At 43.9% G+C, this 14,539-nt stretch overlaps 1 protein-coding gene across 1 annotated transcript in view; it reads right to left on the bottom strand.

Annotated features, from left to right (window-relative positions):
- Positions 1-14,539, bottom strand: part of SEC16B (SEC16 homolog B, endoplasmic reticulum export factor) — a 55,105-nt gene that overhangs the window by 22,358 nt on the left and 18,208 nt on the right. The window contains exons 3-11 of the mRNA XM_060142169.1: positions 13,506-13,618; positions 12,303-12,423; positions 11,435-11,543; positions 10,073-10,217; positions 9,266-9,417; positions 8,776-8,837; positions 7,221-7,356; positions 6,497-6,731; positions 1,128-1,221 (exon numbers count right to left, since the gene is read on the bottom strand). Of these exons, the coding sequence (XP_059998152.1) occupies positions 1,128-1,221; positions 6,497-6,731; positions 7,221-7,356; positions 8,776-8,837; positions 9,266-9,417; positions 10,073-10,217; positions 11,435-11,543; positions 12,303-12,423; positions 13,506-13,618 (1,167 nt within the window). The remainder of the gene's footprint in view (positions 1-1,127; positions 1,222-6,496; positions 6,732-7,220; positions 7,357-8,775; positions 8,838-9,265; positions 9,418-10,072; positions 10,218-11,434; positions 11,544-12,302; positions 12,424-13,505; positions 13,619-14,539) is intronic.

Below are 14,539 nucleotides of genomic sequence, written 5' to 3'. Positions count from 1 at the left end.
TTCAGTGCTTCTCACCATTCCGGTCTCTGAACATAATGAAGTACGTGGTGGTGTCGCTAGTCCCCGGGAAAACCGAGGGTCAGAGCAATAAAGAGATTTCATGGAAGCCATGGTGAAGAATGGGCTCCCAGGTAGTGACAGACGTTAGCCCCACAGACTGAGCTTAAAGTGTGGGTGTCCATCTTCTCATCCAGCTCTCTGCCCAATGGGATGTACGGGGGATTGAAATATAAGATAAGCAGAGACGGTAGCCTCACGGCTTTAACCAACATGAGAAGATAAACTTTGAGGTACCATCCTTTTCTCCGTCTAACCCAAGGCTGCTCCTTATAGGAGGGCTCCCACCCCAGCCCACCCCTGCCACACATCTGTCCCCGACAGTCCATGGATGCTAACTGCAGCCTGAAGGGCTGACCCCTTACAGCACCCCATACACCTCCACCTCCACTTGGTTCTGAGTCTCTTCAGCTGTTTCATTGCCCTTGTTCTAAACTCCTGGCTAGGTACTCACACCTCCATTCCTATTCCGTCCTGGTTTGGGTATTATTTCCGGTCCCCCTGGCACCCGGGTCCTGGTGGCCCAGTGTAACCTGAAGGGATGCCTTCAGTCTTGACATCTCCCAGTAGATGAAGACTGCTGGATCTAATCCCCAGTCCTATAAACCCCTTTCTACCACAGCTTGCAGTCCTGCTACCCTGTATCCCTCCCTACTTCCCAGCACCCACACCCGTGCTGCAGGACGAAGCAGGAAGTTACTAACTCTCAGTCGTCAGGCTCTGTCAGTTTCCCTTAAGTGATCGACCCCCTCACTGATGGAACTCTCTGGAGCAGACCCTCCCAAAGAGAGAAGGCTACTGCAATGTAGAAACCTACTTAATTTTTGGAAACTTTGACCCTGGGAAACATTAGTAAAATGTTTTATTCAATTTACCAGCTAGAAAGAATATGTCTGTGTCTAGTTTATTAGGATCTGGAGAAGAGAAATGCTACGTCCAACTTAGAATTGGAAAGATGCTTGGAGGGTGGGGCCTGTCAGTGCATCTTGCATTTCTCCCCACCCTCACCTCCACCTTTGGAGGGGAGGCCGCTCTGCTCCATTGGTCTTCTTGGCACGTCCCCAACTCACCCACTCATGACCCAGCTGTAGGTCCTTGGGTCCATCTTGCTGGCAAGGAACAAAGCATGACCCCACAAATGGTTCTTCATGGCCCACTCCAAGGCTTCCTGAAAACACAGACATCACCTTCAGTACCACCTTGCTCACCTGCCTCTAAGAGCGACAGCAAACGACTGTGCTTGGGGACTGCCCCACCCCCACCCCCGAGCAGCAGAGGCCGAGCTTCCAGGAAGACTCTTAGAGCCTCCCCTGCGAACGTGAGAAAGGAACGGGAGAGAAATGGCTTTAACTGGCAGGTACTTCTCTCTAAGCTGCCCCTTTCTCCAGGCTTCACCTTATCAAACCCCTTATGTGATTGCATTAGCTCCCCCTCAGGCATAGTTTCCAGTTAGCTTTATCTCTTTAGCCAAAGTCACACAATACTTTTATGAACCTAAGCACCAAAAAATATGAGAAGCATCTCACCCCCAGCACTGGGTTTCAAAAGACGAGTTGCGAGATGGTGTTCATGGGGGCGTGGTAGAGGAACCATTTCTTTCTTTCTTTCTTTCTTTTAATTAGTTTTTATTGGAGTATGATTGCTTTACAATGTTGTGTTAGCCTCCACTGCACAACCAAATGAATAAGCCATACACATAAAGATACCCCCTCTTGAGGCATCATTTCTTTTTTTTTTTTTTTTTTTTTTTTGCGGTACACGGGCCTCTCACTGTTGTGGCCTCTCCCGTTGCGGAGCACAGGCTCCGGACGCGCAGGCTCAGCGGCCATGGCTCACGGGCCCAGCCGCTCCGCGGCATGTGGGATCTTCCCGGACCGGGGCACGAACCCGTGTCCCCTGCATCGGCAGGTGGACTCTTAACCACTGCGCCACCAGGGAAGCCCCAAGGAACCATTTCTTTATTAACAACTGTGGCAGAGACTGCTAGCTCCTCACCCAAATCCAAGTTCCCCTTCCTAGGCCAAGAGCCGGACTGCATTTCCCACCTCCCTGGCACTGAGGTGTGGCACTGAGATGGGAAGGGAAGCGATGTGTGAAGCTTCCAGGTCTGGCCCATAGAACCCCTCCCCGTGCTCAACCCTCCACGGCCTCTTCCCCCTCGGGCTGGAACGAAGATGACTCCCGGAAACTTTAGAGACTCTGCATTGAAGATGGTGGAGCCTCCTACAGCTGAGTCCCCGGGTGAGTACATGGAGGAGGGCTGCCCCATCTTCTGTTCACCTGCCCGTTACTCTCGCATGAAAAAAAAGAGGCTGCTATTATGGTCTGGGGGGGGGGAGGGTCGTTGGTTGGTTGGTTTGTTTTTGGCTGCACCACGCGGCATGCAGGATCTTAGTTCCCTGACCAGGGATCAAACCCATGCCCCCTGCTTTGGAAGCGTGGAGTCCTAACCACTGGACCGCCAGGGAAATCCCGAGGCTGCTGTTATGTTTAAGCCAGTATACATAATAGTTAACCTACCCCCAGCTAATACTATAACTAACTGCTTACTATCAAGTGCTTGTTAACTATCAACTTCATAGGTCAAATTAATGACACCGTTAACTTGGTGACATGGGTTTGAAGCTGCAAATTTTAAAACATACACACACACATACTCACCTCTTCATTTAATTTTCAAACCTATTTAGTAAGAACTTAATTTATATGTGAGGTTGACCTGGTATTAATAATTTCCTTAGTGCCCCCCAAATAATGTGATTTTTGGACAGGAGGTCACTAATGAGGTATTTCCACCTCCAAACGAAAATTTATCTGATTATCCCAACATCTCCCATGTTATCTTCTTTGAAGAGAGAATAAATTTAAACAATCACAGTTAAGAAATTCAGCCTCATATCCAGTGGAAGTAAAAATGACATTAAGATTGCTCTTTTTGAAACGACAAGGTCCTACTGTATAGCACAGAGGACTATATTCAATATTCTGCGATAAACCATAATGGAAAAGAATATTTAGAAAAAGAACGTATATATATGTATAACTGAATCACTTTGCTGTACAGCAGAAATTAACGTAACATTGTAAATCAACTATACTTAAATTTTTAAAAAAAGAAAAACAAGTGAAATCTTTAAAAAAATGCTCTTTTTGTATGTTAAACTATTTCATAATAGTATTTTTTAAAGGAATTACTAATGATTGGTTGAGAATTACTAGTTTACTCAAAAATCTGCATCTCCAAAAATATAATTTAAGAATAAGTGAAGAAATTGAGAACTTATATCAAGGATGTCAATCTCACACAATGCCAGAAATAAGACCCCAGTCAAGTGTTAAAGGTTTTAAAGATATTGTGGTGTCCAGCTCCTCATAGATCACTGTGAACTCCCATAGTGCTCTACCTACCCACCGCTTACCTTTGGGTCAGTGTATGACAGGAGATGTGGTGGGTGATTACAAGCCCAAGCTCAGGCACCAGGCTGCCTAAATCTAAACCCTGGCTTTATTATTTACTAACTTTCCTCCTTGGTAAATACATAAAACAAGAATAGGACCTACTACGAAGATAAATGAGATAATGCATGTAAGGTGTTAAGTGAGTATCTGGCACATAGAAAGTATTTTTCAAATATTCGCTTTATTGCTGTTGTTATGGTCATTATTTATCATTCTTAAGGAAAGAGATTATCACTGATTTATTTCTGTATCCCCTGACTGGGTTCAATGTCTTAGAAGTAGCAGCTGCTTAATAAATGTTTATTGAATAAATGAATCACTGGTGAAATAGCAAGTCCCTACTATATAATGAATACACACACACACACACACACACACACACACACACACACACACACACATATACATACATATAGATGCTATAAGTTGATCCCATTAATTTTCACTGAGTATATCTTGCACTCATTTAAAAGATAGCATCACATACAAATACATACACACAATTAAAGATTTAAATGTAAAGGTGAAGTCACAAAAGTACTTCAACTTTATTTTCATAAATCAATTTTGAAGCAGGAAAAATCTTTCTAAATATGACCCCAAAAAAGTGATTTTGGACAGAAAATCCTAAAAAAGTAAAGCGCTTCTACAAATCAATAAGTGGGTATCAAAAATCCAACAGAAAAATGTGGAAAATCCATGACAAAAAATAATCACAGATTAAAGGATATTCAACTTCATTTATAATGAGAAATGCAAATAACTACTATACATTTTTTCACCTCTCAGATTGGCACATATCCAAAAGTCTGGAAACACACTGGGCTGGTGACAGAGTGGGGAGACAGGCACTCTCATACATTGCTGGTAGAGTAATCGGTACAACCTCTAAAAGAACAATTTGTCGATATCTATCAAAATTACAAACCATATACCCTTTGACCCAAAGCTTCCACTTCTACAAACTTTCCTTACATATATTCTCTCCACAGGGCAAAATGACAATGTTATTCATTGCAGCATTATTTGTAACAGCAAAAGACTAGAAATAATCTAAATGTCAATCTATAGAGGTTTAGTTGAATCAATTATAATTTATCTATAGAAACCTATGCAGCCGTAAGAAATAATGAGGAAGGTATTTATATACTATAAGGAACAGAAGACAGCAAAATGTGGCCTGAAGACCAAATTCAGTCCACTGCCTGTTTTGGTACAGCCCCACAAGCTAAGAATAGTTTTTACATTTTTAAATTATTGGAAAAAATCAAAAGAAGAATAATGTTTCATCACATGAAAGTGATATATATTTCAAATTTCTATGTCGATAAATGAAGTTTTATTGAAACACAGCCACACCCATTTATTTACAGATTGTCTGTGGCTGCTTTCAGGGGACAACAGCACAGTTGAGTAGAGACCCCATGGCCTGCAAAGCCTAAAATATTTACTGTCTGTCCCTTTACAGAAAAAAATTGCCAACCCCAACATAGAGTGTTTCCTAAAGTATTTTGCTAAATGACAAAAGGAAGGTAAAGAAATGGTACATAGTATGCTATAAGGGAACAAAGGAGAAAATAATTATATATGCAGAAAATATCTCTGGATATTTCAATGAGAGAAATTGCATGGCTGCGAGGGGGTGGGGGACAGCATCATTTCTCCCATTATATCCCTTTCATCTTTTGATTTTTTTAATTAGATTGATTCAAATTGATTTCAGTCATATATTCAAATATTTAAGACTTTTGTAAAATGTAAGTTCAACTTCAAAACTAAACAAGGCATAGAATAATAGGGAAACACGTGAGGTGATGGATGTGTTAATTATCTAAATGGGAGGAATCCTTTCACAATGTATATGTATATCAAACCATCACACTGTACACTTTAAATATCTTACAATTTTGTCAAATATACCTCAATTTAAAATTTTTAATTAATAAATTCTAATTTACATATCAAAAAATAAACAAGGCATCACTTCATCAGTGGAATTAAAGTATTCAGTATTGATAGGTATATTTTAGATATAACTGATGGGGATATCATTTGTAAACAAATTTTCTGGAAACTGACTTAGTGTATATGTGAAGAACCTTTTAAAAGTGCATAGCCTTGGGACTTCCCTGGTGGCACAGTGGTTAAGAACCCGCCTGCCAATGCAGGGGACATGAGTTCGAGCCCTGGCCCGGGAAGATCCCACATGCCACAGAGCAACTAAGCCCGTGCACCACAACTACTGAGCCCACACTCTAGAGCCTGCAAGCCACAACTACTGAAGCCTGTATGCCTAGAGCCACAACTACTGAAGCCCACGAGCCTAGAGCCCGTGCTCCGCAACAAGAGAAGCCACCGTGATGAGAAGCCCGCGCACCACAACAAAGAGTAGCCCCCACTCGCCACAACTAGAGAAAGCCCGCACGCAGTAACAAAGACCCAACGCAGCCAGAAGTAAATAAAATTAAAAAAAAAAAAATGGTGCATAGCCTTTAACTGAGTAGTTCTACTTCTAGGAATGTATCTTAAAAAATCAGCCAAAGGTTTATACAACAAGATGTTCGAATGGTATAATTTATAATGGGTGACAAATCTGTACATAGCCTATATATTCAACAACAGTGAACTGGTTAAATAAAATGTGATACATTCATATAATAGAATACAGTCCATTTTTTAAATGGTACGTTTTAATGCTATGAGAGTATTTCACCATATACTCTTAAGGGGAAAAGAAAGAAGTAATTGTATATGTAATTTAATTTGATTTTTAATATATACGCATTGAAAATGCTAGAAATAAATATATCAAAATGTTAACAGGCATTATCTTTTAGTGATAGGATTATGGGTGTTCTTCTTTTTCTTTGTACCTTTCTGAACTTAAGTGCTATAAAATGAGTATATGTCACTCATACAATTGGGAGGGGTGAGCGTTGGGGATGCTGGTTACTTTTTTAAGCAGAAGCGGGCACAGCACTTGCCTTTTTCCTTCCATAGTAGAGCAACTTAGTGAATTTCTCCACGATCTGCGCAGGCGTCTCCACGCTGGGGGGAACCTCCCCAGTGAGCAGGTTCCGGGTCCCCAAGCTCAGTACTGGCCAGTCCTCATCCGTCAGGTTGATGAGGTTGGCCACAGGCGGCTGCCGCTTGTACTTCTCCAGCTTCTTGCAGTCCTGCACCAGCAGCTCCGCGATGTCAGACCCCACCACGGACTGCAAGGGAAAGAGGGCCATCCTGGGAGAGAATCCTATTCATCCTCATGCTGGCAGCCCAGGCTGAAGAAGGAAGGCACCAGAGCACCTGCCCTCTTCAGGAAGAGGCTGACGTGCAAACACAAGACAGCCCCTTCTTAGATTGTTGTAATTCAAACTCCAGCTTCACTCTCATGCTTGCTTTCTGCCTGTCAGGAGCCACAACGATGACCAGAAATATGCACACTCTCCCAGGTGTATCATCTGCTTAGCGCAGTAACCCAAGAACCGGGCGATAACCCCAGGCTAGTGGAGAAGGGCAGGGGAAAGGTTAGCATTAGCAAACTGGCATTGACATCTGAGCAGTTTTTCCCCTTGAGGCCATTTGTTGCTTCTTTAATGTTACCTTTTATAATCAATCATGCCACAAGCCAAATCTTCTCTCTCCCAGGAAGACTTCAGTTCCAACCCAGCCTGCACCTGCCCACCTGCCAGCGCAGTGATACTGACCCCGTTCTGCCGACAAAGGAGAACCAACAGTTGCCACAGTAGAGCCGAGTCTCTGCTCCCTGGTGTCTCAGATTTGCGACTCTGAGCTGCTTTCTGCTGGCAAAACGTCACGATGTCCACCTTGTGTACATCTTCCCTATGGAGAGATTTCAGGGAGCAAAGAGTGAGGGACAGATTCCTCCCCCGGGTAGGACCACAGTCCCCTCCTACAGTGTGAGGGTGTTGCTGGGGCTGGAGATGGGATAGAAGCCTGACAATCCAGGACGGGGGTAGTGAGTCTATAGCTACAGAATAGTTGTTTCCTTATAGAACAGGCAGGGACCTCAGAGATTCTCTCGTCCACCCTCTCCATTTTACAGAGGAGGAAACTGAGGCCCAGAGACCTGAAATGACTGTTTGGTATCAAGGAAAAGCACAGACTTTGGGCTCAGACAACCCTGCGTTTAAATCTAGCCAGCCACTTCTCAGCTTACACAAGTTTCTTATCTCCTCTGAGCCTCTGCTCTTTTCGCTAAAATAGGAATAGTTAAAAAGTCTACCTCCAACTCAGTATCTTGTAATAACCTATAACGGAAAAGAATTGGAAAAAGAATAGATATATATATACCTATGTATATATATCTATATGAATTACTCTGCTGTACACCTGAAACTAACACAACATTGTAAATCAACTATATTTCAAACTAAAAATTTTTTTAAAGTCTACCTCCGTACAAAAAGGAATTAGCCAATTGTGTAGTGTATATAAGTGCTCAATAAACAGGAATTATTATTTGCTTGAGATCATTCAATGAAATCAATCAAACTGGGACCAGTACCCTAGTGTCCAAATACCCAGCTCAGTGCTCTACCCCACATCTGTACACCCGTGTGTAAGAAATGGAGACAACACTCATTTTTACTTGAAGGAACTGTCAAAATACTATGGGGATTTTCTTGGAGGGGGAAGCTTCAGGATAAGAACACATTTACACAGGAGTGATGATATTTTAAGGGCTTTGGGGTGCATTATCTCACCTCTGACACCAGCCAGGACTCCTCTCTCCACGACAAAGGGCATCCTGAATATTTATCAGTAACATGACTAGCAATGTAAAAGCAGTTCTAGCTCAATCCTGCAGAGGGCAGACTTGCACACTGTCCAGTAACTCAAATGCTGGCCATGTTACTTATCTCTCCAGAAAAAATTTTTCCATATGATCCACTTGCCTATGATTTCCCAGGCTGTGTTCCACTCTTCTACCAGTTTAAGTACTATTAAGTACACAGAACGCTAAAACCCCTTACCATGTAGGCTTTGTAAAATAGAACTGATTTCAGATTTTTAAACCTTTTTAAGTTAATTTTTCTTTCTGCCTTTCAACACTCAAATTGCTTGTCAAAATGGCTCAGGCCACATTTGGCTCCAACTTGTAGCATGGAAATTCCACTCCAACGGGGAGAGACATTTTCTTTCAAGGAAGTCAAGAACAAATCCCCAAAATGCTGATCTGGGCAGGAAGATTTTATAGGTTTCAAAAGCCCTTATTTTGCAGCTCTCATGGTAATTTACCTAATCAGGGGTCCTGAGAAAGTCCTCATCTTTTCTTGTTCCTCAGAATCATTAAGAATAACCTGGAACAAAAAATCAAGTTTGGTCTTTAAGACTATGTCCCCCCAGTGCCCCATTGCTCAGTTAAGTCCAGCATCAGAACCCAGAGCCATGATCCTAGGATGTGGCTCAGTGCCTCATGGAGAAAGCAGAGGACAGAAATGAGCTCTCTAGTTGCTGAATATGACCCAATAGCATCTCATGAAAAACAGAAGTCTAGCATTACTTCTCTCACAGAAGAGCCCCAGCCATTCCTTCATACACACACACACACACACACACACACACACACACACACACACACACACACACACACACACACACCCCAATCCATAGGGTGCCTGGCCCAGTCCCCTCCAAGAGCACCCTATTCCTGGAGATGCCCAGGGCTCAGGCAAAGGGAATCAGGGAGCAGGGTGCTGACATTCCGAGGACACAGAATCTTGTTTACCTCCATGCTGTGCAGTTCAACAAGGGCCGTCTGTCCATCACTGAGAGATCTGGGACCCACACACACCAGCTGACCTCCTGGCCCAAAACTCACAGGCACGTGAGGGATGTAGAACTTCATGGGTGTCTTGGGACCAGCTGCCGAGATGTCCTCTAACCAACAGACACAGATGGACACTGTTAGCATTACTGCCACTGCTTTGCTTTACTTTAGAAATACTCCACAGACACACTTCTTTCCAAATTCCACCTGGGACCAAGATAAGATTCTGGATGGGCTACATAACTAGAAGAAGCCCATGCTCCAATAAGAGCTGAACCTCTGAGAATATGTCAGAATATAATGCAAGGAGTTGATGGTTTGGCACAAATGATAATGTACCAGGGCCAGACTCCCAGCAATGGTGACACGCTGGGAACTCTGGTTCTCATAGCCCCAGTACTCAGGGCAAGTCTCCTACATCCAGACCTTTGTGACCTGCCTTCACTTTCCCAAACTGACTCTGGTCTTTATTTTCTTCACCTATTACCTAACAGTACCTCTGAGTTCCGCCTCTCCCAGCCTGGTGATGGCTAGGGGCAGTGTTCCCTTCCAAGAATCAGCTATGATGCAATCTCCAGTACCAGAGAAAAGGGGGGAAATGGAGCCAAAGTTGGCCACTCTGCTCAGGAGACCTACCTACAAAAATGAGGCAGACAAATGGTCTGCTCTTGGAAATACAGGGCAAAGGTGACTTTCCAAGACATGTGCCACCCAGCCCTCTTCTCAACAGACTCAGCCAACTCCTTTGATCACTTCAGTACCCACCAGCCTGAACTGGACTCCAACCCGCTGCAGCCATGGGATCATACAGCTCAGAGGCATCTGTCATGTACTGACTGAGCTCATAGCTGCTGGAGGTGAGACCAGACTCGTGCTGCCGGAGAAGGTTGGACTCCTCGGTCAGTGATGGCTGAAATTGAAAACAACAAAACACATGGGAAGAATCGGAAGCACTTTCAGAGAGACGGTCCTCCCAAGTGTTTCTTCAAAGCAACAAAATTCAAACTTTCAAATAAATATAATGAATGTGGATGTGCTGAAAGGAAAAGAAGGGATCATTCAATCGACAGGTGTTTGCTAAAGGATTCACTGTGGCCTAGTGGGAAGCATGCAGGTCCTGGGGTCAGGGAGGGTGAATTCAATCCCAGCTTTGTCAATACCAAGTGCTGTGAACTTGAACAAGTGACTTAGACTCGCTGAGCTCAGGACCTTTATCAGCAATGTAGATAATCATACCTACCCTATATAGTTCAAGTACTTACTCTTGCATTCATTCACCAACTGTTTAATGAGCACTTACTATGCTCCAGGTGCTATGCTTTCCCTAAGGATACAGGTGTACAAGAAATTCACGGAATTTACATCCTGAGGACTGTAAAACAATGGATGCAAACAATGGATACAAAAGCTCTTTGTCCACACTGTAAAGTGCTGTACGTGTGTACAGCTGCTGTTATTGTGTTGTTGTTACTGTTAGTCATGATAGGTGCCCCGCCCTGTGAAGCATCAGGTGTACAGAAGAAACTGGCCCCACAAATCATATAAATCTCATCAGGGATACAAAATTAATACAAGACTGTCAAAAATGAAGAGCTTTTCTCTGTAGTGTGTTTGTAACTTTTCCATAAATCTAAAATTATTCCAAAATTTAAAGTTTATTGTAAAAAAAATTCAAGAGCTCCATTTTGTAACCCAGCTGGTACACACAGTAAGATTTTAGAAAAGAGAGGTGGAAGAGTCAAGAAAAGTTCTGCTTTTCAGACCTGAATTAAAAGATTCTAGCAACTTCCCACTTCCTGGGTAAACCGAATTGCTAATCCACTGGGATACCGGTGACAGCCTCGTCTCTTTCCTACCTTGAAGTGACTTGGGTGACATTTCCTGATCCAGCCAACTTGGCAAAAAAAATGCAAAAGGGCCAGATCAGGGCCCCAGATCCAGAAGACTGAAACAGGGAGCAGGGAAAGGAAGAGGTGGGTAGAAGCTCTGCCAATTGAGGAGGAATGGGACCCCTCAGACTGCTGGCCACTGGGGACCCCGCCCCACGGGGCCCTGCTCTGCCCCTACTGACGAGGACAGGTGTGATGCACTGTCACAGACCACCAGCCCCATGTCACTTCAGGTTACCTTGTTTTTCTGGGCCCCAGTTAGCGGACTCTCCACAGATAAGTCCCCAGGCCTCTCCTGTCCAGAGTTAGAAGCAGGACTGTCTTTATAAGGGTTCCAACGCTTAGATCTGCGGCAAAATGACAGGAGCAGGTGAGAGGGGGTCCAGGGCAGGCCAGCAAGGCTGAGCTGCTCTCTGCTGGAGGCTGTTCTGCTGCAAAGCGTGGGCAGGTGTCGGGTTGGCCCGTGTGTCGCAGGGAAAAGCCTTGTCCTCCATTTCTCTGCCTCAGTCTATTGGACCAGAAAAACAGGAGCTCCTGGGGTTCACAGTACAGTTACTAGAAGTGGCCCCAAACCCTGCAGAGGAGGCTCAGTCTCTGTAGCCTGACGTCCTGGAATAAGTTAAATCAGAGCAGCTGGGCTGGTGAGTTCCAGGCAGGGTTAAGGCACCAGGTCTAAGGGCACCAGACGGGTGCTTGAACAAAATGCTGTTCCTTGCTCACCTTATCCCACGGGAGAGCCCATTCTCAGGGCACAGGAGGGGGCAGAGGAGAAGCACCCCAGCCCCAGGCAGGACCCAATCAGGAGAACTTCTGCAAGGCCACATCTGTTCCGAGGCCAACATAGAATTAACGCCCTCCTCTAAGATGGACCTCAAGTAATCTCACAGGTTTTGGGAACCACCTCTCAGAATTAAGAATCCCTCCTCCTAGTGTCCATGGGAACAGCTGATCCCAGCCAACCCAGGCTACTCTCACACCCCTGTGGCCAGAACAAAAGCAGACGGGCTTCTGAAGATGAGGGACCAGCACCAGATGACATAAGGTTTGCCTAACATAGCCTGCGTTTGGCTGAATCATGTTGAACCGGCCTCTCCTTTCACACTTACTGGAACTGGGTCTCACTATTTGTTCCAAACGGACTATTCTGGTTTTCATGTTGGTGTTCATTCAGGTACTTTTGATCTCGATAATCTTCATGCCAGATATAAGGACTCCCTTGCCTTGCCACTGCACCCTCAGAAAAAAACAAAATAAAGACAGGTCACTTCCTATTCCTAAAAGTTCAGAAAGACACTAGCAAGCCATGAAGCTGAGTTACTGGAGCACAGCAGGTATAAAAACATACAATCATCCCTCCGTATCCATGGGGGGGATTGGTTTCAGGACCTGGGGAAGTTGAAGTCCCTTATATAAAATGGTGTAGTGTTTGCATATAGCCTATGCACATCCTCCATATACTTTAAATCATCTCTAGATGAATTATAATGCCTAATACAATGTAAATGCTATGTAAATAGTTGCAAATACAATGTAGATGCTCATGCAAATAGTTGCCTACAAGCAGCAAATTCAAGTTTTGCTTTTTGGAATTTTCTTTTCTTCGAATATTTTCAATCATCAGTTAGAGGCAGACCCGCAGATTCGGAGGGCTGACCGTATTTGCCAAATTGAGTAAAGTAAAGTTGATAAGTAAAAGCCAACAGTGAAAGTCCATAAGATGCATCTCTCTGAACCAATGAGCACAGCTCTATACAATGGAGATCTTATGTGTGTGCACAGATGTTTGTGTTTTCAACGTTGAAACAGGTTTCTCTTTGCTAGCAGGTCAGAAGATGCCTTTAGTACCTACCTAAAGCCTTACTATTGGTGTAAGGTTTAAATTCTCTTTTTGTACATATCTGCCTCCCTCAGGGTAAATGATGGTCAGACTCATTACAGCCCAGCCACGCACTTGATGACTTCACTGTTAAGAACTGGCTTCACTGTTACTTGGTCAGAGACTATAATCTTAGAAGAAAAATATGGATGAAGTACAAACTACCCATAATACTAGTAATGTAGTAACAGTGTCAGTGCCGTCATCTACACGTACAAAGAAAAATGACTCTTTTCTATCTCTTCTTCTCAAGACATTTAGCAGTAGTGTCATTGCTGTGGCCTCATCTGGCCAAGCAAGAAGCAGGTGAGGCTGGGGCTCTACCTCAGCCCAGCAGGAGGCCCAGGGTGAGGCTCCGAGCACGGCCCCTTTGCCCTCTGCCCTATCCGACCAGCTGCGCCATCCCAAAGGCTTCTTGGAGATTATTCCGTACCTCCTTCTTCCCGCAGCTGCTGCGGGTGTCCATGGTAGTAATAACTTCCATAAGCATATTCTTCCCTTAGGGCTGGAGAGTGATAGCTTTGATAGAGATCCTCAATGCCCGGCCTAAAGGATCACAAAGAAGACCAGTCATTCCAGGATGAGCATGGTAAAGAGAAAAACCAACGGAGGACCTGACAAATGAAACAACTTCAGAGGACAGAACTGTGACCCCTGTCTAGAATCTGCTCTAACGCCACGGTTCATTCTGGATCCCATAACCAAAAAATCCAGAATCAGAGCAGGAGTGGGACCGTTGTGTCAGAACAAGGCTGCGATTTTTATAGCAAAACCATAGCCAAGTGTCTCATTCTCCCTCCCCGTGGTCCCTCTTGCTCCTCCAATACACACACAACCAACAACACAAAATATTATCTGAGAAAACCCTGCTCTGACATCACCTTAGGAAACCCCTTCCCAAGAAGACTGTGTGAGTGCCTCACATACCACTGCAATTCCCATGCATATTATAGATGGCAATGAGATGAAAAAGTCAAGTTGGACCATCTTAAATCTGATTGCTTTTATTGCCTCTGTCCTTAACATACCTTCCTTCAAGAATTCAACAAAGGAACGTCATGTTGTTAGTATCGTTATCAATTAATAATTCTTTACTATTTCATAGGGGCAGAATTCTTTACAATAATTGTCATAATTTCAACCCTAAATCTGGAGGCAGGAAAACATCACCCCACCTGAAAAAGTTAAAGTAGAAAATAGATGGCTTGCAACATTAAATATGAAGTCCAGGAGGAGGAACTCCAGATTCTCCAGATTCTCCTAGAATTACCTCACTGAGACCTCTTCATTCTGAATTTGGAGCCTACAAGCTTGTATTTGCTTTCTCTGATTTTTTTTTAAGTTCCCATTCATTCACTCAATACATTGTTTATTTCTGTACCCATCACACTCTAGGTGATGTTCTAGGCACTAGGGCTCTTCTTGGTGCTGGTGGGTCAGTGCTAACCCTGGGTCAGAGTCTTCCAA

Source organism: Lagenorhynchus albirostris, chromosome 2 (assembly GCF_949774975.1).
Source record: "Lagenorhynchus albirostris chromosome 2, mLagAlb1.1, whole genome shotgun sequence".
NCBI classification, from domain to species: domain Eukaryota; kingdom Metazoa; phylum Chordata; class Mammalia; order Artiodactyla; family Delphinidae; genus Lagenorhynchus; species Lagenorhynchus albirostris.
This window is presented reverse-complemented; position numbering and strand designations above follow the sequence as displayed.